The following is a 27,069-nucleotide window of genomic DNA, read 5'->3' as shown; positions in this document are numbered from 1 at the left end:
CTCTGTTGTTTCCACCAGAAGTGACAGAGGTCAGAGTTCAAACCCTGGCTCCTCTCTCAGCTCCTCACAGCTGAGCTGACCAATCACAGCGATCCAGAAAACACAGGCTCCTCCTCTTGTCAGTGAATAAGATTGAGTCTGTGAATGAAACTGTAGATTATCGTAGCAGAAGAAGCAGCAGAAACTCAGTCTGGTCAAAGCCAATAGAAATGCTCTTTATTATCATCATGGTTAATCATTCACGTCACCATTCGTCTGTTACATCACCTGCATCCAGATATGAAAACAACAACAACAAGAATTATATTGTCATTCAGTGGTTCTGTATGTACAGCAGCAGGGCGGCTTCAGACAGGCGGGTCGCTGTCAACGAGTCTGACCTCAGACTGACCTTTGACCTCAGTCTGACCTTTGACCTCAGTCTAATCTCAGAGTCCAAAGAGATGCCGGCTCATATCTAGAGTACTACCTGCCATGCCTCTGAGCCAGGACCCTGTAACTGCCAGTGTCGTTATATAATCTATTTAAATAAAGGTTAAATAAAATATGACATCATCATCATGACATCATGCAAACAGCAGTTTCTATCAGAGCGACACGCCTCCACGAAGTCGCCCTGCCTGTTAAAATAATTCTGTAAAAACAGAATAAAACACCTCAAAATGTACAAAAAGAAAAAAAACACGGAACAATCTTTGTGTCATCATGGTGTTAGTCACAGCAACCCACTTCCTGTCTCTAACTAAATCACAACCAATCAGAACAAAGCTCAAATCCTCTCAGTATCATCCAACAGCGTCAGAATCATTCCTCAGAAAATCAAAAGAAAGAACAAAGTAAATCCTCTGAACGTAAAGTGACCGATGCTCGTTCACTGCGACTGACCCGGCCCACACCCTCAGGCTCGTCTGGTCCACAGACACAGGAGGCGTGTGGCGGCGAGGCAGGCGTGGCGGTGCGTGGAGCGGGACGTGGCGTGGTGATTTTACAGTGAGAGTGAATTCCTGTCTGACAGACTCTACAGAGCTGTGTTCACAGGTCTGAGCTGCTGAGAGTCTCGCTTCACCTCCAATAAATCCCAACGAAACGACTGTAAACACCAGAGCAGACGTCAGCCGCTCACTCAGGTCCACACACGGTGAACCATCAGATCTGATGAAGTTCAGTGGTGGAAGAATAATCAGGTGAATGAGGCAAGTTCATTAGATTGATGTTTTTTTGTGTAAAACTCATTTTGGCCACAAGAGTCTGTGAAGAAGAAATTTCATCTGCTCATTGTGAGAGTTCTGTAGTTCTGTAGAGTTTTGTGTTTAGAGAAGATGGAGAGATTAGGTAGTGGTTGTGGTGCACTTGAGCCTCTTGTGGCTGAAATGAGTATTACAAAATAAAACATTAAAAAAGATCCCTATGACTACATTTCATATCATTGGATTTGATGAGATATTAGATTAGACAGCTCCTAGCTGTCGAGTTGGAGATGAAGTGTTGTCACAAATGTCAAAAAAACCCAAAGTGACACCTTCACAGTTCTGGTGTTCTCCATCCTACAGCACAAAATTAAAAAAAATATTAAGATTTAATTAAAATTATTACAATAATTAAAAGGAAAACAGCAAATCCTGAACTTTGAGAAGCTGGAGTCTCGAAAGGTTTGATGTTCTACGTGAAAAACGATCAAATCAGCTCTACTTGTCTTTACTGCTGAGCAGTAAACTCACCTGTTTAAACAGTTCAAGTCAAAGCAGTTGATATTTAAAGTTATTCAGTAATTTAGCTGAAGCTGAAGTCATTGGAAGTGAACACGGAAACGTCAGACTTCAGCAGGACATGTGAAAACATGGCCGACCTTCCATTTAACGCGTCTGCTCTGTGACCTGCAGCGTGAGGCGGTGGCCGACAGCTGTCTCTGGGTTTACAGTCATTATACTGACACCTTAAAGCCTCCATCTTTGCACCTTTAAGTGAGGTTCAGTTATGAACCAACACCTGTGCTGCTTTCAATGAGTTACAAGTGTTAAACAAGTTGACTATTCATTAGTTGTATTGCAGTGCAGGTTTAGATTCAACCTATCGATGTCTATGGAGATCAGATATGATGCTGGTGGACATTAATACTTCACAGATAAATAACTACGGGTGCTGAGGTCCTCTCAGATATACTGAAGTGTCTGTGTGTTCACATTGAAGATATTTATCAGTTCAGTTCACTTCAGGTCTGGTTGAACTCAGGTGTCGAGGTGAAAAATGTCCAGTGATTTCCCATCATCCCTCTGTCGTCTTTAGGTTCAGAAACCTCAGAAAAGTCCAGGAGAGTTTGTCCATTTTGTCTCTTTCGTCTTCGATGGTGAAAATAGATCATTTCTTTTCAACATTCATGTACTGATAGATGATTTTTACATTTTAGATTTTCATAACAAACATGCCACTTCTCTATGTAGGTTAAAAAATAGCTGCACATCATTTGGTCACTAAGCAACACTAGCCAACGCTAAATGTCTACAACCTGCCGAGTGGACAAACCAGAGCCGTGCAGAGACGGGGTTCAGTCGCGTCGCTGTGATACAACAACCAAACTACTGCGAGTCTCTGCTCTGAGCTCAGGTTCGAGGGTTATTATTGTTCTTCTGCACAGCAAAAATCCCTCAGGAGTGTGTGTTTTTGTGTGTCTGTGCGTGTGTGTGTACTTGGATAAAACAGGGCAGTGGCTTTTGCTGAACTAGGAAGAAAAAACAAGGAGGAGACAGTTTGATCACAGCCAGAGGGAGCTGAGTGTTTCGTCTTTAAAGCTCCATCCAGTCTAAAGGTAGATGTCCATGTGTTTGTGATTATAAAGCAGGTCTAGGTTCTATATTAATACTGTGAAAGTATCAAAGCCTCAGTCCACAGAGAAATGCACACAGCCTGTATTCAGACACTGAGCCTTAAAACCAGCCGTCAGGACTTCTGGAACTTTGTGATGTCACAACAAAACAGTCACTTTAAATCACTTTAAAATCAAACACTAAACTGTCAGAATTCAATTGTTTTTGTCAAATTATTTTTTAACATACGACACCAACTGTTTTCCATCAGTATGTAAATGCTTTTACGAAACATTTTCAGAGAGAATCAGGGAGAATTAGCTTCTAGCTGCTCAGACTCAGGCTGAATGACTGTGATCAAACTGTCTCCTTGTTTTTCTTTTGAGTGCTGGGAAAGAAATGCTGTCACTATGACGTCATAGCTGGCTAAGCCAATAGGAACAATGCTTTTTTAAAGCTTGCTGACAGGTGTATTCCCTCTGTCAGCATCAAATCTGCTCTGAAACCTGACCAGAGTCAGCAGGAATGTTGTTTTAATGCCCCGCCTGCAGCTGGAAGCTCAATGATAAAATACTGACTCCAGTCGTTGGGTTTGGATGAATCCCGTCTGATGAAACTGAGCCTCTGTCAGAACAAAGAGCAGAAACACCTCAGGCTGTAGCTGCAGAGGTGAGTGTGACCTTTAATCTGCTGCGTGGAAAAACTTCTTAATAAGTGAGATCAACTTATAACCTTCTGACTCAGAATTAACTTAATGTCCCAGAAGACCTCCACTCCAACCGAACACCTCGGCTTCACGTCTCAGGAGCAGTTTGACTTTCAGGTGCAGCTGCTGAGCCGTGACATACTGACTTCCTGTTTCCTCCTCCTGTCCGACAAACTTACCGTGAGCAAAATCCTGACCTCTCAACACAGATTCTTCGTGTCCGAAATCCTCATTTAATGCACTCAGTTTGAAGTCTGCTGAGACTGCTCAGTACCCAGAGCCCTGACAACGCGTCAGAGCAGAAATCGTTCAGCTTTTAAAGGGGCTGTTTGTACGTTTTCTCTGCTGCTCAGCGTGTTTGTGAAGAGCAGGAGGATTGTTAGTTTGACTGTTGTTTGTTTTTGTCATTATTTTAATGGACCCCAGGAAGAGTAGTTGCTGCAAATGGCTAATGGGGAATAAATAAATTCACTGAAAAACTCAGAGGCTTCAGGACGAGGGAACTGGCAGTGCTAAAATGTGCAAACTAATTTCCAGGTTTAGGTCTCATTCCTGCAGCACTCTACTGGAAAGCTCTATTGGAGAGCTAGCTAGCCCTGGCTAGCTGGTTAGCATGCTAACTTCAGTAGAAGAAAAGATGTGATAGAGACAAGAATTAACACTGGTGTTTGTTTCCACCTCTGGAGACAGATGTTGGTGAGTAAAGACTGAAGTTTGTTTCTTCTCGACTGATGAAAAAACAGCTGTTAATGCTAACGTTAGCTATGTAGCAGTAGCAAAACTTACAAATAGCTCCTTTAAGTCCAACAGTCTGGGGACTTGGAGATTTTATCAACCTGCAGTCAACAGTTAAAGCTATTTATTTCCCTCTGGACAAACGTTCAGAACTAGGACGACGTTATATTTAAGACTAAAAGTCACTAAGTGCTTTTCAAACATTGATCTCTCTCCAGATCCGTCCGTCACACCTAAAACCCTCAGAACCATCACTTGTGCTCACTCAGTAGTTTTGCTGTTAATGAACTTAAACAAACATCTAGAGACTGAAGCTTATTGTCTGAACAGCGTTAAAACAGATGATGTTAATGTTTGCAGAGCTCTGCCTCCGCATCAAACCTTCACTGAGTCTCATCAGAGTCAACATCAGGCCCGAGACGTCGGCCGCTGACCCACAGCCGGCTGCTGCTGGGACGAGGACGAGGACGAGGATGATGATGATGATGATGATGATGATGGTGGTGGTTCTTGTGCTGCTGATTATGATGTTTTGTTCAGAGTCCGAGGTTTCGGGATCCTGCCAGTGCTCTGAGAGGAGCGGGGGATTGTGGGAGATGGAGTCCTGGCGGCGTCAGAAGAGACAGACCTTCTTCTTCAGGTCGTTCCTCTTCCAGCGAGAGAGGCCGTCGAACTCCTCGATGGACATCCCAAAAACACTGAAGAACTCCTCCTGAGAGAGGTGTCTCTGCAGGGGCGAGAGACATCCACAGAGACAGGGAAGCAGAGAGAGAGAGAGAGAGAGAGAGAGAGAGAGAGAGAGAGAGAGAGAGAGAGAGAGAGAGAGAGAGAGAGAGAGAGAGGGGTCACTGTAATGAACGACATCTGAAACAGAGTGAGGACATGTGTTATTTCCTGCTGGATTTATCACATGTTATGTTCCTATCGTTCCTGGATAGAAAAAACAGTCACAGCTTGAGAAACTGATGAATTTTTTTCACATGCTTTTGTGGCAGTTTTACAAAAACAAACACTTCAATTTGTTTAGTTTTTTTTGCTGCTCAAGGCTTCCGTAGAAGAGTCTGTGAGGAGGTAATTATCCTTCAGAGAACCAGATTTTCTGCTCTGTGATTGAATGTAATAATAATACATGAGAGGCTGTCGAGACTCCATCAGTCCACCTGTTGATCTCACCTTCACTCCCTAATGAGACTTTACACACCTGAACTCCTTCTCTTAAAGAGGCAGAGCCCTGTTTTCTACCAGCCCCTCTCTGCTGCAGGTTTTACCTCCAGTCTGGTCCTGTCCACACCAGGAGGCAGTTTGCTCCGCCCTCTGTGCGTCACCACCAGCGTCTCATACGGGAAAATCTACAGACAGTCACATGTTAGTCGGAGGATCAGTCGTCTCCATCTCAACAGAACGACAAACAAACACAAAACTATCTGCGTGAAAAGAAAATGATATTTGATTCTGGATAAATCTGTTTAAAAACAAACACACTGCTGTTACCTTATGTTCCAACATGCTGGGGAGAGAGTTTCCTCTGTCCATCCTGGAATCTCCATTCTGCAACACACACACACACAGAACAATGCACATGTACACACATATTCAGAAACATCATCATCATATTAATGTTTGATAAATGTTTGCACGTGAAGTTTGTGAAAACAGTTGGACTATACCTGAAGACCTGCAGGAAGGAAGACAGAGAAAAGAGGGAAAGAAACATGAATGACAACATCAGACTTCGTCAGGTGACATGAAAACGATGCAGGTTTAACTTCGTCTTCCTGGTAAATACAACCTTTACTAAGTCGGGGTCTGTTTACGCTTTCCTGATCCTTTCAATAGCATCATGTTTTTTTTCTTTGGCAAGTCAACAGATTCATTTCAGGAACAAACACCTAAGTTGAGACCTCATTACATTTTAATGAGTGAATTTTGTTTTTTTTTGTGAAAAAACATAGAAAAATAACCAAAACCCAGCAATTTGTGTAAAACAATTTTTGCAAATGCACAACCTCAATAAATATAAATCATGACATAAAACAGGCAGATTTTTAACTTCAGCTTCACACATCTGATCATTTTTGTTTCCTGTGTTTTTTTTGTTATTTACAGATTGAGAGAGGATCTGAGCCTCTCTTCTGATTGGCTGACTGTTTTCTGAGTGATCCAATAAAAATATTATATATATTATATAAATATTATATATATTATATTCAGGTAAATACTCAGAGAAACCAAATCCTGCAAGGTTGGATGGTGGGTCCAGGTGGGCGGGGCTTGAGGCGTGGCTGAGGATGGTGACTGCTTTGTTGTGACATCACAAAGTTCCAGAAGTCCTGACGGCTGGTTTTAAGGCTCAGTTTCTGAATACAGGCTGTGTGCATTTCTCTGTGGACTGAGGCTTTGATACTTTCACAGTATTAATATAGAACCTAGACCTGCTTTATAATCACAAACACATGGACATCTACCTTTAGACTGGATGGAGCTTTAAATTAGCTACAGCTGGGTGGTGGTGTTCTGTTGTGTTTATTCAGGTTGTGCATTTGTAAAACAGTTTCAGTTTCTTTTCTCAGTTGCTTGTTATTTGTGTGTGGATTGAAGTCCAAACTTAGCACCAATGAACATTTATAAATCTTATTTTTTCATGTGTATAGCATGAAAAAGTTAAGTAGACCCAAAGGGACATTTCTCTCAGTCAGTAACGTCTAATAAAACAAGTTCAGAGCAACTTTACCTGCAGGAGTTTTCTCAGAGCAGCTGAACTCTGCTGACTGCAGCTGAAAACAGACAGAGAGGAGTTCATCACATGTTCATCACATCTTCATCATGTCACTGTGTGCCTCTGCTGTGATTGGACGTTTGCGTTCAGCAGGACTCACCCTGGACAGGCCGGTCTTCGAGGACGCTGGGAAATACACAGACTTGGAGGTGTTGGATCCTGGAGAGGAGGGAAATATTAAATATGAATCAGTGTTTATCCTCCTCCAGGTTCATCGGCCTGTTAAAGTCACGCTGTTGTGATGCTGAACAGGAACGTGTCTGGTGTTTGTGTTGTTGTAATCTGAGTATGAGTGAACTTTATATAATGATGAGGAAGACGAAGAGTAGAGTGATGCTAATGATAATGTACTGATACTGTTTGATCAGATTTGATCATAGACCCTTTAATTTACTGTGGATTGTGTGGATAGTAGCAGATTTAACTGTGCTGTTGTGTTTTTATTGTGTTTCATGTTCTTGTGGTTTTAAAGATGCTTCACTCTGGAACAATACAGATTTAAACTGAGGAAACACAACATTTAAAAATGATGAAGTTACACTGATGAAGACTGTGAACCTCTGTTTATGTCGACAGATGAATTTACTGAAGCTTCATCTTCCCTGTGAACCGTTGTCTGTACTCATCCCGACCAGCAGGTGTCACCACAGCTGCCACTTCTTCACACTGATGACAGGGAGGGATTAACGAGGACCTGGGGGTGGTCCACAGGACTGACTGCCAGGGCAGACTTGGTCCGGATGTGAGCCACAGATACACACCCACTTTATCAGAACTAACAACCTGCGCTGACAAGGTGTGTGTGTGTGTGTGTGTGTGTGTACCGGTGTTTGGGCTGCGGTCTGGTAGAGAGCGGGTTTTCCTCCTCAGTGGAGCTGCAGACTTTTCCAACTCCTCCTTCAGGATGATTTTACCCAGATTAGACTGAATCTGTCAGAGAGAGAGAGAGAGAGAGAGAGAGAGAGAGAGAGAGAGAGAGATTGTAAAACACAGGTAAACACTGGTTCATGATCCAGGTCACGTCCTCTCATGAAGGACATTTATATCCCAGTGAATCTGACTTAAAGCTGCAGTCAGTGATTCCACAGATACACAGCTGACTGTGGGTCGGAGCAAGGGGAAGGAGACTCGTGGCTCTGATTGGTTGTTTTCTTCAGGTGTGGATTCTTGTAAATACCGTCAGGAGCCAGAGGAAGCAGGTTAACTGTCTCGTGCACCACTGACATGGTGACACTTTAGAAAAGTTGCCTATTGAACCTTTAAATCAGTATTTTTATTTTGAGCTGCAGCTTCAGTTTTCTGCTTTTGACCTCTGACCCTGACTCCAGGATCCACCTGTGAGTACCTGTCCACAGTCTACCTGACCCTGGTCCTGAAGCAGGACCTCCTCTCTACAGATCAGGTCTGAGCTGATCATCGTCTCCCACCTTGTTGAGTTCTTGTTTCTGAAGAGCTCCGAGTCCCCACAGTTCATCATCCAGCTCCCCATCCTCCTCCTCATCTTCATCCTTCTGCTCCTTCCTCCTCCACTCCTTCTCTAGAGGAGGAGAGGACACATGGAGAGGTGAGGAAACAACCAGAGCAGAGGAGAGAACAGTCTGATTTGAAAATCCTACATTTTCATAATGTTCAAAATGCAGCATGAAGTGTGTGTGTGTGTGTGTGTGTGTGTGTGTGTGTGTGTGTGTGTGTGTGTCTGTGTGTGTTTGGGCCGTACCAATCACAGCCAGGGAGGGGGGGCAGGGCCAGTAGTCGGTCTCTATCTTGGAGGGCAGGTTTGGGTCTGGAGGCTGAGCTGCTGGAAACTTTGAGGACTCGATGATCAAATCCTCAATGTGTTTCCCCTGAGGGACCACAGAGGACGACGCATCTGCACACACACACACACACACACACACACACACACACACACACACACACACACACACACACACACACACACACACACACACACACACACACACACACAGTTTTACATGTCATCCTTCAGAGGGAAACATTGACAGACAGTTTAAACATCAGTGTGTCAGTCTGCACCTTGTTTGTAGATCGGAGGCTTTTTGTAGATGTTGGTGCCATTTTCTAAAAACAGTAAAAAGAGTAAAAACAGTAAAAAGAGTAAAAACAGTAAAAAGAGTAAAAACAGTAAAAAGAGTAAAAACAGTAAAAACAGTCGCAGTCAAGATGAGATTACGTCTTTTTTTTGGCCTAAAAACTGTCAAATATACGGAGTCAAAAAAAACAACTTCTACCCTTATAAATGACGTGAGGCGTTTCAGGTCCTCGCGTTCACAGAGAGAAGAAAGAAGCGTGGTACTCACCCGGCCTGTGGAAGTGCTGCACGGAGCTCTTGGTACCACAGGAGTGTGTGTGTGGCGCGTTGGGTGTGTGTGGCAGCAGCGGTGTGTGTGCGCTGTGTGTTCTGCTGGTCTGGACGGTGGAACCAGGAGAGGATCCTCCAGGAGACCGGTTCTCCAGCCACTCCTTGGAGAGGTTCTGGACACAAAGAGGAGCAGAGGAGTCAGGGGGGCGGGGAGCAGGGGTGGGGGGTCCTGACACTCAGGTCCAACAGCTCACATCAACTTCAGACCAACACTTTTTTATTTTTCAGAACCCAACATCTTTGAATGATCGAGGGAGAAACTGATCACTGAGCTCTTTATCAGGAAGAACCTGCTTATTTATCCGTCAGCCAATCACAGAGCAGCAGACTCCGACTGACTGTTGGTGTCAGTCGAGCTGGTGCGAGTGTTTCTCAAACTGCTGATCTCCAACAACACGTCAACCTGGAGGTGGATGGACTACAACAGCTGAGACCACGTCAGGGTCCACTTCCTGTCACCAAGACCAGAAACCTGAGGCTGCAGGTGAAGACCTGGTCTGATGGATCTGGATCTGCTGAGGCTGCAGAAGGTAGAGTCAGAGTCTGGATACATGGACCAGCCTGTCCAGGTGGTGGTGGGGGTGTGATGGTGTGGGGGTGTTTTCTGGACTCACTGTGGGTCTTAACACCAGTCAGTCCTGGTCTGAAGGTCTCAGTCTGACCATGTTCATCCTTCATGGCCACAGTTCATCTTCACTGCTGCTTCCTGCAGGATCATGATCCCCGTCACAAACTGGTTTCATCATCATGATCCAGTTCAGTCTCAGACCTGGATCCAGTGGACCCCCTTTGGGATGTGGTAGAACAGGAGGCCTGCAGCCTGAATGTGATGCAGTCATGTCAACATGGAGTCTCAGAGGAACGTTTCAACATCTGGATCCAGGACCTGAAGACCTGAGGAGCTACAGAGTCAGGGAGGTGTTCCTAATAAAGTGATCAGTGAGTCCCTCCATGGCTGACAGGTGACTACAGGCTACAGGCTAATGTGGTGTGTTGCAGGTTGAAGGAACCAGGTATAATCTTTCCCACTGGGTTGGGGGCTGTGACCTCTGACCTCCTCCCTGAGGGTTGTGTGTAATGTGACTGAAATCACAGCAGGTCGTGGACATGAACACAAACCATCACAATACAAACAGGAAGAGAGGAAACTTTAAGATAAACTACATCGGGAGGGGGGGTCTTACCTCTGGGGAGGGAGGAGGAGAGATGGAGCGAGGAGACAAGGACCTCTGGAGGAAAGAAAATAAAAATAGATTAAATACTACAAAATAAAAATAGATTCAGAGAACGAGGAAGCAGCTCCACGTTAAAGCAACACAAACACACAAAGATCCACACAACGTGAGCATGAAAACCTACAGAAGTTTATGCACTAATGAAACCTTCAGGTCAGGTTGTGTTTTACAGAGTTCATGTATCAGAAGCACCAACATCAACAGCCGTCGCCTTTATTTTGAAAAGTGACTCATGTGACATCATATAAAACAGGATGGTTTCTGTTTCTAACAAGGTGAGTGTGTCAACTGTAAACAGTGTTAATGGGCCTGTTATTTATCAACTGTCTGCAGCTGGTTAGCTTAGCTTAGCACAAAGACTGGAAACAGGTGTAAACATCTGGCCTGGCTCTGTCCAAAGTAACAAAATCCACCTGCCCTTGTTCATCTAATTAAGAGACGTCTGAGCCTTAAAACGAGCAGCTAAGAGCTCTGTAACTTTGTGATGTCACAACTTTGTGATTGGCTGACTGTTTTCTGAGTGATCCAATAAAAATATAACAGATTTCAGGTAAACACTCAGAGAAACCAAATCCCTCAAGGTTGGATGGTGGGTCCAGGTGGGCGGGACTTGGGGCGTGGCTGAGAGCAGTGACTGCTTTGTTGTGACACCACAAAGTTCCAGAAGTCCTGACGGCTGGTTTTAAGGCTCAGTTTCTGAATACAGGCTGTGTGCATTTCTCTGTGGACTGAGGCTTTGATACTTTCACAGTGTTAATATAGAACCTAGACCTGCTTTATAATCACAAACACATGGACATCTACCTTTAGACTGGGTGGAGCTTTAAACTGACTTTTCAGACACAGACAGGAAGGTTGATCTCCTTTTTACTTCTTATTGCTTTATACTGTCACCACACACACACACACACAGAGACACACACACACACACACACACACACACACACACACAGAGACACACGCACACACACACACACACACACACACACAGAGACACACACACACACACAGAGACACACGCACACACACAGAGACACACGCACGCACACACACACACACACACACACACAGAGACACACACACACAGCTGCTGGGTCTCAGCTGCAGTCACGAGCTGTCGCTCTCTAAGCAGCAGATTAATGCTCTCATGCTGCAGCCAGACACACAACTAACCAACCGACAAACTAACCCACTGCCAGACCACAACCTGCTGTCACACTGACTGGTTCACCAACATCCCATAATCAGTCTCCAGTCTTTGTGCTAAGCTAGGCTAAACATGTCCTGGATTGTCTCTGTACTGGATGAAACTGATTAACCTAAATGTTTCTGTCACTAGTGTCACTAAATCCCATGTTCAGACCAGAAACAACAACTTTAAAACTACAGTTCCCATAGTTAGTCCTCTGTGTGTTCTGTCTGTGGAGCTGTTGTGATACATGATGAAGGTCTAACATAGCGACATGTGGTACAATGATAAATATTCAGGCTGTAGTGAGTCAGTGTGTGAATCTAATCTTTATTCAGTTTGTGTTTTCCTGCCGTCACGTATTCAGCTGTATGAGGCTGTAAACAGGAAATATGATGTTGCCATGGATCCAGTGAGGTCACTGTAGAGCTCTATTGTTCTTAACCTATATTTTTTACAGTTTGGCAAATTGTCCCCATTAAATGTTGCCGAAACAGTTTTTAGCAGCTGGTGTTTGCAGTGTAGCCTTGGATGTAGAGACAGCATCACTGGATCACTGTGACACTGAAGGAAACCTCAAAACCATGAGGACTCTCAATGAAGTTCTGCAGCTTCAACCTCTGATTTCTACGTGGATTTGTGAACATTTGTTCTAAGTGGACCCCAGAGATTATGATATTCTAAGAAAGTTTAACTCACACTGAATCTAAGAACATGTGTACAACGATAAAGAAGGTACCACACCTGCACACACCTGTCCCTTTCATCTCACACACCTCGCCTCACATCTCTCCCTCCCAGAAGAATAAGATGCAACAGACTATCACCAGACTCTTAGTATAAAACCGTCACTTTAAATCACCTCCAGTGGACTGTAGCTGTAGTGCGGCTGGTAGATCATCAGGTCTGGTCTCTCGATGTCCAGGATGGCTTTGTCTCTCGGTAACGCTGCCAAGTCCTTATAGCCGATAACCCCATCCTCCACCCTGGCCTGGAGAGGGGGGGGGTTACAGATTACTGCCTCAAGATTAATCAGAAGGATAATGTAACTTGATCTGTGTGTGTGTGTGTGTGTGTGTGTGTGTGTGTGTGTGTGTGTGTCTCACCACAATGGCGGCAGCAGGAGATCCTGGGATGCTGGACCCTCTCAGCGACAACACACTCCCTGGAGACGTCTGAGCCAGCTGCTGCTCTCACACACACACACACACACACACACAGTGATACGGTTCATGTTATTTACTAACAGTAGATTTAGAGTTAAATCATGCACAGTGTCTGTAAAATAATGAACATCCTGACATAAAGAAGTGATGCTGACTTTTTAGGAGCCTTTAGGTCCTAAAAATAGAAACGTCAGACTCTTCTTCACAAGAACAAACAAGAAACAGTCTGATGTTTTTATATGAAGCAGAAACTGTGGTTACCTTGGGCATCATCCTGACTTCTGATTGGTCAGTTTCTGAGAGACAAACAAACATAAGATGAAATTACATCATTAATATATAAAGTATATTGTAATTAAATTAGTGTAACTGCAGTAAAACTGTGCGTAGATGACAAACTGGAAACAGGAGCAGGTAAGTTAGGAATCAGCTGACAGATCACAGTGTGTGTGTGTGTGTGTGTGTGTGTGTGTCAGTGTGAGTCAGCTGAAAAACAGAAATCTGCTGCAGAGGCTTTCTATGACAGACAGCTGCAGAACCAGAGCCATATATACACCAGGGTTGAGTCGAGGGGTCGTCTGTCTTCATGTATCTGCAGCTGCAGTTCCTCTCATGTCCACTAGACGCTGCTGTGATAAAACTCTGACTGCTGAAGTGGATGAGGAAAAAAGTGGTTTCCAAGCTGCAGATCGCAGACCCCACAGAGGGTCACAAGATGAATCTAAAGGTCATTCAGAGAAAAGCAGAACATTTTCAGAGTCATATTTTTACCTGTGAACATGATTCACCTTGATAAAGCTCTTTGGTAAAAACAGCTGGTGGAAAGGTCAGGAAACGTCACTGATGCTTTATTTCCCTCCTCAGTTTCCTCTGGTTTCAGCTGAACAAACATGAACTCATGAATCAGATATCTGTCAGAATCAGCTGACTCCAGAGAAAAGTGAAAGACGACGACTTCATCAGTCAAATCAGACGGTTGATGCAACTCTGAGTGTACATGGCTCTGCTGCAGCTGCTGGGTGGCCAGTTCTGTATTGTCCGATGTGACCGATGGACACAAAGGGATTATTCCAGAGTCCACAGCTTTGTCTCACACACACACACACACACGCACACACACACACACACACGCACACACACGCACACACACGCACACACACGCACACACACGCACACACACACACACACACACACACACACACACACACACACACACAGAGGTCTGGGTAACATGCAGACAGTGATGGGAAAAGCCCTGCACATGCTCATTATGAAATACAGTAAGTGTGTGTGTGTGTGTGTGTGTGTGTGTGTGTGTGTGTGTTTGGTTACCTCAGGGAGAATAAGGGATCATGTCTGTATCTGTTGGTCTTCAGCCCGTTCAGCATCTGAAACACAAACATATGCACATTAAAAAAGGCGGGAAACCGACAGAGCTGAAGATCATACGAGCAAACTGGTCATTTACCACAAATCAACAAACAAAGTTTTTTGTTTTGTGGATTTATAAATGAATGTAATTGAATAAATTCTTCTCGTTCTGTTGACTGTGACGTCCAGAGCTGGAGAATCTGAAGCTTCATGTTTCAGCAGCGACAGGTTTGTAATTTCAGCATCATTTCCTAATAGATTCTGCAAGATTTCAGAGGAAGTTTTGGGAAAAATCCATGTAATTTGTTCACTAGTGATTGTTAAATTAGATTTAAAACTGCATGAATGTTCATTCATTCATTATTCATGTATTTTTCCCTTATTTCTTGAATCATGTGTTTGCTTGAGCTGAGCTGTGGCCTCACAGGAACGACACTGTGCCGCTCCTGCAGCGTCCTGAGCAGCTTCAGCTCGGTGCTCATGTTGACAGCCCGACAGGTCAGTGACTGCAACAGGAAACACAACTCATCAGCCCCCAGCTCATGACCCCAGCTGTTGGCTCGAAGTGAGTTCGCTCCTCTGTGATAAGATTTAGTTTCGCCTCAGTTCTCCCGCTGCGTTAACGTGATACAAACGCAATATTCTCGCTGATTACGTTAATTTTATCATAACTTATCTATTGAGTATTAAACCAGTACTGATAATGTTTATCATGACATGTAGCCAACAATTAGTCAATAATTATTTCTTAGACGTAGGACACTCAGAAATGTGCCCAGTAGAGCCCAGAACACTGAAGTTTAACCTACTGAGTCATATTAAAAGCAGCAATAAATAAGTGGTTTTGCTAAAGATATCAAAGAAATCCCATAAACTCCGGTTTCTGCTCAGTGCTCAAAAAGCAGGACAGGAGCAGAGGGAACCCTAGAATTTATTATTGCATTATTTTTCCAGATGTTTGAGGATTTTGTCATGGTATCATTTCAGCATCGGGTATCGAGATATTTACTGCAGGTATCGTATCGTGGTCGGGTCCTGGCTGAGAGAGTGTGAAGCAGAGCAGGTACTGAGTGTGACCCACTGCGCTGATGTGCTCGTCCTTTCACTGTCCACACTGCTTCTGATGGTCTCTGACCCCCCCACCCCACCCCACCCCTCCATTGATCACTGCTGGTGTCTCTGACACTGAATAATTAATACGTTGGTATGTGGTCGTCTGACAGGGAGGCACTCAGGACAGATTTATCAAACCTTTAACCCTCTGACAGGAGTCGTCTGTACAGTTCAGAGTGATGATGATGATGATGATGATGATGATGATGATGATGATGATGATGATGATGATGATGATACCTCTCAAACATCTGATCACACCAGCAGGTCCGTCAGAACAAACTCCTGCTGTTCGTCGATGTCTTTGTTCAAACCCACAGAACCCACAGAATTTAAACTCCACTGCAGATCCCAGAGTTCCCACACATCCAAAATCCACCTGGGAAAAAGTGTCTGAACTGATCCACAGTTCAGTTCCCAGCAGCTGTTAAAGACGGTTTATTCTAACCTGGTATATTTTCTATTGTGACTCTGTGTTAACTTTGCAGTTGAGGAAACTGGACGTAAAAACTCTGATTGGGACCCAAAGTAAAGACGGGAGGCCTCCAGCTGGAACAGCCCTGAGCCCCCGCTCCGACTCTTCACGATGAGACGCAGCTCTTCACACTGACGTCCTGCAGACTCTGTGTAAAGTTCTCACTCTGCCCCTCTGACTTTCACGTTCCGGAGCCTCCGAGGTCTTTTTGTTCTACACAACGTACAACTGTGTTCATCATCATGTTCACCAGGATAAAAGAATATTTTTGGGGCCAAAAATAAGACACATGCTGAAGAGAAGGCCCCAGCCTCAAACATGTAAACACACTGATGTGCAAGGTGAACCAGATTCAGACCCATGTTGTTCCACCATGATCTAGGATGAAACACTTAAAGGCCAGAACAACACTGGATTCCAGAGAAGGAGAGATGTCTGTCTGTCTCTGGAGAGAGATCAATTACAATCTTATGGCTCCTTGTGATCAATAATCTGATCAATAGGTTGAGGGAATCAGGTATCAGCTCTGTGCCTCTGTCTGAACACAGCTGCTGTGAAACCTGAAGGAACAGGTTAAAGCCTCACACAGACCGTTAGAGTCAGCTGACATTTGAATGGACTCTTCATCATCATCATCATCTTCTTGTTTTCTCTTTGTTTCATGTCCACACACTGAAGCTCTGCATCTATTTTCAGATTCACAGTTTTTCAGGAAGTGGATACTGTTGCTAAGCGATGATGCAGGCGGGAGACAAACGGCAGGAGCTGAGTCTGAAAATCAAATCAGCTGAAAACCACATGAACCCAGTGAAGTTGTGTTAGACATGAAGGAGGAAAGTGAACCTTGTTTTCCTGATTTCGTTGTGACATCACAAAGTTCCAGAAGTCCTGGTTTTAAGGCTCAGTGTCTGAATACAGGCTGTGTGCATTTCTCTGTGGACTGAGGCTTTGATACTTTCACAGTATTAATATAGAACCTAGACCTGCTTTATAATCACAAACACATGGACATCTGCCTTTAGACTGTGTGGAGCTTTAAAGCAGCAGATCTGCCTCTGGGCTCCTGCTGGGACAGGAGATAACTCAGAGGAATGCTGGGAGATATCTGAGGGTTGCTAGGTAACCACACCCAGACGTCCAATCAGCTGGCAGAAATGTGGGATAGACAAAGAGAGGGGTGCTGCACTAAAATAGACCTCCCAGCGTCAGACCACCCCGACTGCCCCACTCATCACCACACTCACAGCTACTGGTGTCACAAGCTCAGGTAAACTCCACCCGCCCGCTGTGTCCAGGGGTATAATTCAAACTACCACTGTCATGTTCTTCCTGCCCCACAGCTCAGCAGTAAATCACTGACACGTCCTAATTTAGTTGTTTGATGAATCCAGCTGCCACCCCCCCCCCACCCTGTCTACAGCATGCTGTGATTTCCTACATTTCCCAGAATTCCTTTCAGCAACCCAGAGTGAAGGGACTCCAGTATGTTGCTCTCAGCAGCTGATTGTGTGTGGGAGGAGAGTGATAGTGAAAGTGTGAGTCACTCTAACCCACACACACACACACACACACACACACACACACACACACACACACAGAGTTTACTGTGAAACAAACAAAAAAACAAAATGGAGCCAGAAAGGAGGAAAGACGTCGTCTGTCTGTGGAAGAGTTTTTGTTTTAATAAATAAACCTGCTGAATATTATTTCAAACCTTTTAATATTAGTGTCAATATCTGAGTTGATAGCAAGAGAATGTTTTTGTAGCTCTTCAGTCAAAAGAATAAAAACCTTCTCATATCCATTAACATCTGGAATTCTGCTCGACACAAAAACAGCTGGAAAACAATTTATATCTAAAGCTGAATAAAAGATACAAATACTAACAAATCAAATCTGAACAGACTCACAATTATTTCCAGTTAATCTAGTGAATAATTTCTAATCAAGTCACTGATCAGTTGTTTCATCTATTAAATGTTAGAAAACAGTGAAAAATGTTCATCACAGAACTAAAAGAATCTCAGTTTTCTCTCATTGAAGACAAAGAAAAGTGACTCAAACCAGAGAGAGGCTGGAATATTTGTTTGAAAAATGATTCATCAATTACCAAACTGATCAATTGATCATTTTGGCTCCAGACATCTTATGTGAGCTTTCAGAACTTGACAGTTTCTGTCAGAGCCAAAAAAACCCCAAAAACCACACTGAGGTTCAAAACACAAAGAACAGCTCAGTTTCACTGGAGTTTTAATAAATATGGTGACGCCATAAAAACTCAGTGTTAAGTCATTTTCCATGTCCAGTGTAAACAGATGAAGGCAACAGGTAACATGAGTGACAGGAGCAAAACGACCTGCACTGCGTCTCACCTGGTGAAGTCCGAGTCGTCTCTGATTGACGATCAGACTGTTTTCATACGGTCAGTGTTTCCTCTTTTCATCAGCGTCAGATAAAATGATCAGCTGTGATTCAGACGAACGCTGACGCCTGAGATGAGTTCAAGGCAGCAGCAGAGGGACATGAGCTGATTGGTTGATTGTTGCGGAGGGGGTGGAGCTTTCTCTTTGTGTCTGGATGAAGGGACGAGCTCGTTAATATCACCGAGGAGGTCGTTAGTGTCGGTCACTGCGTTTTCACAAACACACAAAAACACAGGTCCTGAGAACGTGCAGACCTTACACTCAGATTTATGACTGCCACACACACACACACACACACAGTAGAAATATCTGGTGCTGCCTTCATGGACTCTTTGACATGTGAGAGTCAACTGCTGTGAAGATCTGTATTAAACTGTATTATTTCTGCAGACCAGAACCGCCCCCTTTTGCTCCCACATACATGACTTGCCATGAAGCCTCTTGCTCCGCCATGTAAACTCTTTGTAGGAAGCAGTTTGACAACAAGTAAGGGTGCTTCAAAGGCTCAAAATAGTAGCAGCCAAAGATTCGAGAACGTAGCGCTCTACAGCAGCAGTGACGGAGGAAAATAAAAAATCTTCAGCAGCATGTGATTAACATGATTTAAAAAAAATTACTTGTTATGCTCGGCCCTTCATCTCATCGTGATTAACACGTTAATACTGACAGCTCTAATTCAAATATAATTTCTTGGAAACACAGTTGTTTGCTCACAACTGCAGAACTGCACAATGATGATGTAGCTTTGTAAAACATAAAAATGAAGAGTTTTGGAAACTGAGCGGAGCTTTTAAACGCCCCGACTGTAAACTGTCCAGATGTGCTCTTCAGGTTCAGGTCTGCAGGATCCTCCTCTGGATCTTACATAAAGCGCTGCACCTCCTCCTGCTGGCTCTGATGCCGCCTCATCACGCTTTTTGTTGAGTCGTGATGCAGTAAAATGTAAAAGATGATGATGCCTGAAGCTGTAAGTGGGTCGGAGAATGAGAACTGCTGAGTCACAGCTTCACATTCACAGCTCTGATTATTCAGATTCTCACTGAGCCTCAAACGTTTTCAGCTGCAACATTTTCTTTCTCCTTCACTGTAGCTGCTCTGAAGAGTCGCCGTGTGGGTCGACGACGTCTGAGCATCTCCACAGTTTGTGTGGAATAAACAGATGATGAAGAACCGGTCAGTTAACATTATGAGTTGCAATAAGATCAGTAAAGAAACTGCATCAATAGTAAAATAAATAGGAAGGAGGATACTGTACTCAGTGTTGGGGAGAAACACAATTTATGTTATGGAGTACAAAATAAAAGATGAATAACTAATTATTTACAGTTAGAATTTAAAGCTCCACCCAGTCTAAAGGTAGATGTCCATGTGTTTGTGATTATAAAGCAGGTCTAGGTTCTATATTAATACTGTGAAAGTATCAAAGCCTCAGTCCACAGAGAAATGCACACAGCCTGTATTCAGACACTGAGCCTTAAAACCAGCCATCAGGACTTCTGGAACTTTGTGATGTCAGCAGCATCTGAACAGGTCAAAGCTGCAGCAGCTCTCTCAGCACAGAGTGATCAGTTTATTGATCAGCTTATTGATCGGAATTCAAACAGAAACTGTTCACAGTGTGTGTCAGTCTGACGGCTGCTTCAACAGCAACTCACACAGGGAATCACAAGACGCAGCGTGTTGTGTGTGTGTGTGTGTGTGTGTGTTGGCACACCGTTATCTCAGCTCACAGAGATGTGACCACACCCATCCTGACACCGTTAAGGTAACGGCTGCTGTCATTGGCCAACACATACGACATCACAGCGTCTGTGTAGCGTTCTTCACATGTTTGTTCTGATTAAACAGCTGCTTAAAATGCCACCTCCATTCCTTCCTTGTTTCCTTCCCTCCTTTGTTTCTCTCCAAGCTCATTCTTTCCTTCCTCTCATCCTTCAGTACTTCCCTTCCACCATTTCCCTCCTTCCTCTCTTACCCAACATCCTCCTTCCTTTATACTCACTTATTTCCTCCCCTGTTTCGTCCTTTCCTTACCCACAACTTCCTTTCTTCCCTTCCTTGCCCCCTAAACACAGTCCAGTTGTTGTCGTATCTGTGTCTCTGTTGTCCCTCCCCTCCTCTCCTTACATTCATCCTTCTTTCCTTCTCTGTCTCCTTTCTGAGCCCCTCTTTTTCTGTCTTTCTCTCTTTTCCTTCCTTTCATGCTTCCTTTTTTACTTTCCTCCCTGCTCCTTTCCTTCCTAACATTTCTTCTCCTCCTTTCCGCCCCCTCCTTCCTTCAATACTCTACCTCTCCTATCCCTGCTGCTGTCCTTCTTTCCTTCTTTATCTCCTTCTTTTATTTCCTACCTCCTTTCCATCCTTGTCCCCTCCTTTCCTTGCCATATTCCCTCTTTCCTTCCCTGCCTCCTTCCTTTATTTCTAAGATTCTCCTTTTCTTCTTGTTTTTCCTTCCTTTTCTTCACTACTTTCCTGCCTCCTCCTTTCTTTGATTTACTCCTTCTTTCCTTTCCAAGCTCCTTATCTTCATCCCTACTTTCATACCTCCTCTTTCCCTGTCTTTGTTCTTCTCTCCTTCTATTCCAAGATTACCCTTTCCCCCTTTCCTTCCTAATATCTTCATTCTTTACATGCTCCCTCATTTTTTTATTACCTCCTTCTTTCCTTCTCTATCTCCATCTTTCCTTCCCTATTCTCCTATCTCCTGCTCCTTTCGTACTCCCTCATTTCTTCTTCTTCTAACTCCTTCTCTCCTTTCCTTGCTTCTTTCCTTCCCTTTATCTTTCCCTACCTCCTTCTTTCCTTCCCAATATTACTGTTCCTCACTCCACACTCCCTCTTTCCCCCCTTCCTTCCTTCCTTCCTTCCCTCCTTACCTCGTCCTTCCTCCAGTTGTTTCAGTGCATCAGTCCAGCTGTGGTCACTGGCACATCGTTGTGTTTCTGAAGACGGGTCAGTGACTGCAGCTGGACTGTGATGTGACGTATGATGGATGTGATATCAACGTTCATCACACGGTTTCACTGCACGACAACATTTTGAGGAATCTGTTTCTTGTGCAGCTCAGTGTGGAGACAGAGACGCAGCAGTGATGCATTTTTAAATCCATGGCCTCAGAGTGTGTCTGCTCTGATATCTGAGGAAGGTGTTGTTCTGAATAAAGCTCGTCCATCTGTCACATCAGCAAAGACAAGAGCTGCTCAACTTAAAATTCCTGCAGTGACAGAGCTGAGTGGACGGCAGCCTGAACGCCTGCAGCCAAAACAGCACGGTACAACAGTACAACCCCCCCACCACGCCCACCACCAGCTCCACCACCAGCTCCACCGCTGGCTGTGCCCATGGCCTCATTCCTGCAGCATCAACAACCCCCTGCTGCCCCGGCCCCCCCCTCGGTCCCCTGCTGTCTCAGAGATAAGAGCTGAGGCCTCCGTCTGCTGCTGTAACACTGGATTCAACTCACACTAATTATTAAAGGAACATTCAGCTTCTTTACAAACTGTGCTTCACAACATGAGCCAGCACACTGGTCTGAGACAAGTCCAGCAAAGCAGTGGTTCCCAACCAGGGGGTCGTGACCTCGAAAGGCATCACGTGATCAATCTGAACATCTCCCAAGACTTCTGCAAGACTCTATCAGTCCTTCAAATAAAACTCACTGTGTCACAGATACACAGCCTCATTTTCAAGAGTCGTAAACCAAACAGCTGAGCTACAGGACAACACAGCACACACAGATTCATCAGCTTCATGGAGGAGATGCACTGATGACGACTTCACTTCACAATCTTTGATTGTATTGAGGACAGATGCAGCAACAGCCCCAGGACTGTGCCCATCAGGTGTTTTTATCCCTGGCCCTGAGGTCCTTTAATCCCAGGTGTCCACTGATGCTGAGACCATCCAGCTACAACATCCTGCATCTGAAACACTGAAATAAATCTGACACTTGACTTTTCCTGAGGGAGAATGTGACCCCTGAAAGTGAGGCGATCATCTAGAGAGAAGACGTCTCACTCTGCTGTAGTCATTGAAACTACAGAAACAGTTCACTCTGATTGTCCAGTGGTGTTACATGCAGAGTGGAGCTTCTTCCCTCACAATCAATCTTTGGTCAAGTACCAGACACAGATTCCCAATTGACCCCTGGCATCAAAATGCATTATGGGTGATTGGATTGCAGTTGGATGGAACTCGACCACACAAGTACAGATGCACCCAAGATGCACTGATCTGATTGGCCAGACACAGGTGGTCGGGGATACGTCATGAACACGCTGTACACACGTGTAAATGCAATCGTGTCGTCAGTCCACATACAACAACTACATCTCACCACATCACCAGCTTTCTTTGTTTTTAATTATTATTCAGCTTTTTCTTCCGGTAAAAAAAATATCGTGGCCAAACTGCAAACATTTCATGGCCCAGTGCAGGTCCGCAGCCCACGGTTTGGGAACCACTAATCAAGATTCTACTCACCTCAGTGAACGTCACCTTCTGCCTACACAACCACATTTTCATTCAGGTGACAACAGTTACCTGAACCAGTTACCTGAACCAGTTCCCCAACCAGTCCTCCAACCAGTCCCCCAACCAGTTCCCCAACCAGTCCCCCAACCAGTCCTCCAACCAGTCCTCCAACCAGTCCCCCAACCAGTCCCCCAACCAGTTCCCCAACCAGTCCCCCAACCACTCCCTCAACCAGTCCTCCAACCAGTCCTCCAACCAGTCCCCCAACCAGTCCCCCAACCAGTTCCCCAACCAGTCCCCCAACCACTCCCTCAACCAGTCCTCCAACCAGTCCTCCAACCAGTCCCTGAACCAGTTCCCCAACCAGTCCTCCAACCAGTTCCCCAACCAGTTCCCCAACCAGTCCTCCAATCAGTCCTCCAACCAGTCCCTGAACCAGTTCCCCAACCAGTTCCCCAACCAGTCCTCCAACCAGTCCCCTAACCAGTCCTCCAACCACTCCCTCAACCAGTCCTCCAACCAGTCCCTGAACCAGTTCCCCAACCAGTCCTCCAACCAGTTCCCCAACCAGTTCCCCAACCAGTCCTCCAATCAGTCCTCCAATCAGTCCTCCAACCAGTCCCTGAACCAGTTCCCCAACCAGTTCCCCAACCAATCCTCCAACCAGTCCCTCAAACAGTCCTCCAACCTGAACCAACCTCTGATACGACCGACAGCAGTGTCTTCTGAAACAGTGCCCCTGTGGTGGCAGGCGTACCACACCTCCGTTGTCATAGTTACAATAATAAGAGCGTGGACTGTACCAAGAGCGGCGTATCTACCTTTGTCACCATGGTTACCTTAATAACAATCATGTCTTGGTTAGGTTCAGGAAAAGATGGTGATTTGGGTTAAAATAAGTTCTTCCTCAACATTAGATGATCTTTGTTGCCATGGTTACAATAATAACAGTGAACGGTCATGGACAATAGAAACAACATAAACTGCTGCTGTCACATGGGAATCGAACACCGCTCTCCTGGGTCATATTCATCCATCCACCCCAACCTCCTCCTGACGTGGACTTTGTCGCTCTATAAACTACGTCACCGCACTTTTCCCTTTGCTCCTGTCATCATCACTACGACCACTAGATGTCGCCTAGCAACAAAACCCAACTACGGGTCATAGTAACCTGCTGACAGACGACCTGGGGGCTCATTTGTACAGGACAGTCTCTGAGAGTCAGACTGAGCTCAGCTGATTTTGGAGGAGAGACTGAATTCTACTCCTGCTTCTATTTCTGCTGCAGTCGAGTCTCAGTGGAGCAAAGTTTCTATTGTATAACATGAGTGAAGATGACTCATGTGTCCAGAAATAGAGGAGAGTGCCCACGCAGCACAGAGAGACGTTCAGGGACTGTACGAGTACAGGACGCCATCAATGAAACCTGCATGTTCTGGGACATGGATCAATGAAAACACTCTGAGCCGTGAACCTAAAAACATACACGTACACGTGTGTGTGTGTGTGTGTGTGTGTGTGTGTGTGTGTGTGTGTGTGTGTGTGACATGGACATTAGGCCTCCATCAGTGCACAACGTGTCCTCGTTCCTTGGTCACCATTCTCACAAGTTTGAAAATACGTTGGTGGCCGAGGATGAGGAGTGTCCAGCGTTTCACTCTCAACTTTTTGACCATTTAGACTGAACCATCCGGGCACTTTTAGTCCACTGCAGGTTGCCGTACTCGTCAGTGTGAACGCACTTACTTACTTGAAATAGAAAGTGTGAGTATGGAAGTGTGAGAATTGAGTCACAGCAAAGGTGTCAAACTCCATCCAGGTGAACTATGTCACGGTGAAGGGATAATAAACCAAACAGGTTCTGAGTGGAGGGAACTTTGACATCATCAGGCTGCTGATGACCATTAGCTCGCTGGCTAACACAGGCACATTCACAGAAACTCAGTTGACCTGTAGATACATGAAATCTATCAACACACAGACTCCACGTTACTGTCTGAGTGACTCTTCACAGCGAAGTTTGACATGTCAGCATCCTGAGAGGAGCCAGTGGCTGATGGGAGCTCGGCAGCTGCAGGGTCTCGTGATTGTCGTCTGCTGTGTTATTTCCACATGATTCCACCAACATGGAACAAAACCTCACAGCTCTTATTGTGTTCAGGCTGAAATTTTAGAAAACTCCTCAGTGTGAAGAGATTTAACTGCAGCACAGTCTGTCAGTCAAACACACACACACACACACACACACACACAGCAGGTTCTTTCTAGCTCCCACAGGACTGAAACCCATTATTCACAGGTACAGTAGGTTCAATGGGACAGAGAGCTGATCTGTCATCAGTTAGTCTGCCTATTACAGTGTGCATCTGTAAAAGTGGTTTATGTATGACCTCTGACCTCTGACTTCAGGAGCAGATTTTGAGAATCTCTGCCATAGAAAAACAAAAAACAAAGCAAAAAAAAAACAAAAAACACACACTAAATTTTCAGTTTTAAGACTCAACCATTCATCATCAACTCCATCAGCAGGGATGCTGTTGTAGATGTTTCCATGACGACGCTTCTCTCCCACGTCTTGAGGATGGATCCTTTTCCAAACCCAACCACCTCCATCCCTCACACCAACAGAAACTTTATCCTCTCAGGCTCAGACCAGCAGAACAAGTCCAACTGATGATGCATTGGAAACCTGTTCAGTCCTGCTTCAATGCTAACATGCTGACCTTTAGCTGGTGTAATGCTAATTAGCAGTGAACACAAAGTCCAGCTGAGGCTGATGGGGATCATCAGTCCTGCAGGTACTCGGTCATAAACCAAAGTACTGGACACATTAGTCTGAACCGAAGTGGAGGACTGACACTGATCCTTCCAGCCACATTAACGCTGCTAGAAGAACTAAACACTATTAACATTTACCTTCAGAAATCCCTCTGACAGGAACAAGGAGGACTCATCATCATGTTAGTGGAACTTTACATGAACATGTGCTGCATTCACAGCCGCCCGACCCACACTCAGCAGAAAATCTTCTTCTGAAGTGTTAAAAACAGAAGCAAAGAACAGCAGCAACACTACACACAGCAGGTCTTCATTCATAAGCACACACTGTCACATCACCTGCCAGGCCCAGCAAACACACAGATGAATGACAAGAGCTCACTGTAACCTCAGCTGCATCCCACAGATACTATTATTACTTCAGATGTTATTATTGGACTGTCATGGGGGGATTTGAGAGGGGAGGTCGGCCGGCAGATGTTAATGCTGGATGGGGGGGTTGTTACATAAAACCATCCTCCCCTCCCTAATCCCTCCTCCATCCCTCCATCCCTCCATCCCTCCTCTCCTCCGCGGTGCGCTCACTTTCCAGCAGCCTCTTACATAATTTCGCACCATCACCCAGATCCTGAGTCATATCTGATTATATCTGTACAGCATGATGATGATGATGATGATGATGATGATGACACTGTGTGGTTTCATATTTTTTAACAGGAGACGCCAGGACAAAGGGAGCGGGGGACGTCGGAGCTCGTCTGCCCCGCTGCGGCGCACCGCAGCCCGGCGTCTCAACCTCTCAGCGCCGGCTTCCCCGAACCACAGCCGGGGAGAGAGCCGGGCCGAAGTCCCGCTAAAAAACAGCGCATTTTACCGCTATAGTATCTCCATAGTGTTCCTGAGAACATTTGGCAGCAGTTTAAAAGCGAACTTCACTTCTATTTATAGAACATAGGTCTCCGGCTGCCTCTCTAGAATATTCCTCCAACAGTGTTTCCATGTGGAGAGTTGATGCCACACGGACCTCAGGCGCTTCCCTCACAGGCCACAGGGTCATTTCAGCTGGTATTTGGATCCAGAGACAGAAAAACCTGAAGCGGAGGATAAACCCGCGGGAGGACCGCAGGTGATCTTACCTGTTCGTGGTTTCCGGTGTCAGGCAGAAACATCCAGCAGCTCCTCACTGCGCTCACCCACATATAGTCCGAGTGTGTGTGTGTGTGAGTGTGTGTGTGTGTGAGAGAGTGATAACAGCAGTGTGCGCCCCTCTCTCTCCTTCTGCTGCTGCTGTATTCAGTCCGTTACCTGTCTATGTCTCTCTCTCTCTCTCTCTCTGGGCTAGTCCATTTGCAGCAGTGGGGGGGTTAAACATGACAGTGCAACATGCCGATGACGAAGGTGTGCGTTTAAATAATAAGTTTGACTTGTGCAATTTAAATCGG

The 27,069-nt window shown here is 45.1% G+C and overlaps 1 protein-coding gene across 1 annotated transcript; it reads right to left on the bottom strand.

The window, feature by feature from the left end:
- Positions 1-194: 194 nt before the first annotated feature.
- On the bottom strand, positions 195-26,903 carry LOC139624776 (dematin-like). The gene is made up of 17 exons (XM_071484153.1): positions 26,764-26,903; positions 14,324-14,379; positions 13,253-13,287; positions 12,932-13,012; positions 12,688-12,816; positions 10,586-10,630; positions 9,340-9,514; positions 9,056-9,100; positions 8,736-8,888; positions 8,446-8,555; positions 7,843-7,948; positions 7,119-7,177; positions 6,969-7,016; positions 5,910-6,068; positions 5,734-5,790; positions 5,511-5,591; positions 195-4,969 (listed from the first exon to the last, which is right to left on the bottom strand). Exons 3-17 carry the CDS (start codon positions 13,262-13,264, stop codon positions 4,856-4,858), a joined length of 1,374 nt encoding a protein of 457 aa, XP_071340254.1. The 5' UTR covers positions 13,265-13,287; positions 14,324-14,379; positions 26,764-26,903; the 3' UTR covers positions 195-4,855.
- Positions 26,904-27,069: the final 166 nt, after the last annotated feature.

This window comes from Trachinotus anak, unplaced genomic scaffold (genome assembly GCF_046630095.1).
Source record: "Trachinotus anak isolate AG129_WGS33_773 ecotype Australia unplaced genomic scaffold, CSIRO_AGI_Tana_v1 ptg000008l, whole genome shotgun sequence".
NCBI lineage: Eukaryota > Metazoa > Chordata > Actinopteri > Carangiformes > Carangidae > Trachinotus > Trachinotus anak.
The sequence above is the reverse complement of the archived record's forward strand: the minus strand, read 5'-3'. Positions and strand labels throughout refer to the sequence as shown.

Excerpts from the sequence above, each read along its gene's own strand:
- LOC139624776 (XM_071484153.1), bottom strand. Across the intron at positions 12,817-12,931 it reads CTCCTGCTGCCGCCATTGTG|GCCAGGGTGGAGGATGGGGT; the intron begins GTGAGACACACA and ends CCCCCTCTCCAG. Across the intron at positions 9,515-10,585 it reads CTCCTCCTCCCTCCCCAGAG|AACCTCTCCAAGGAGTGGCT; the intron begins GTAAGACCCCCC and ends CTTTGTGTCCAG.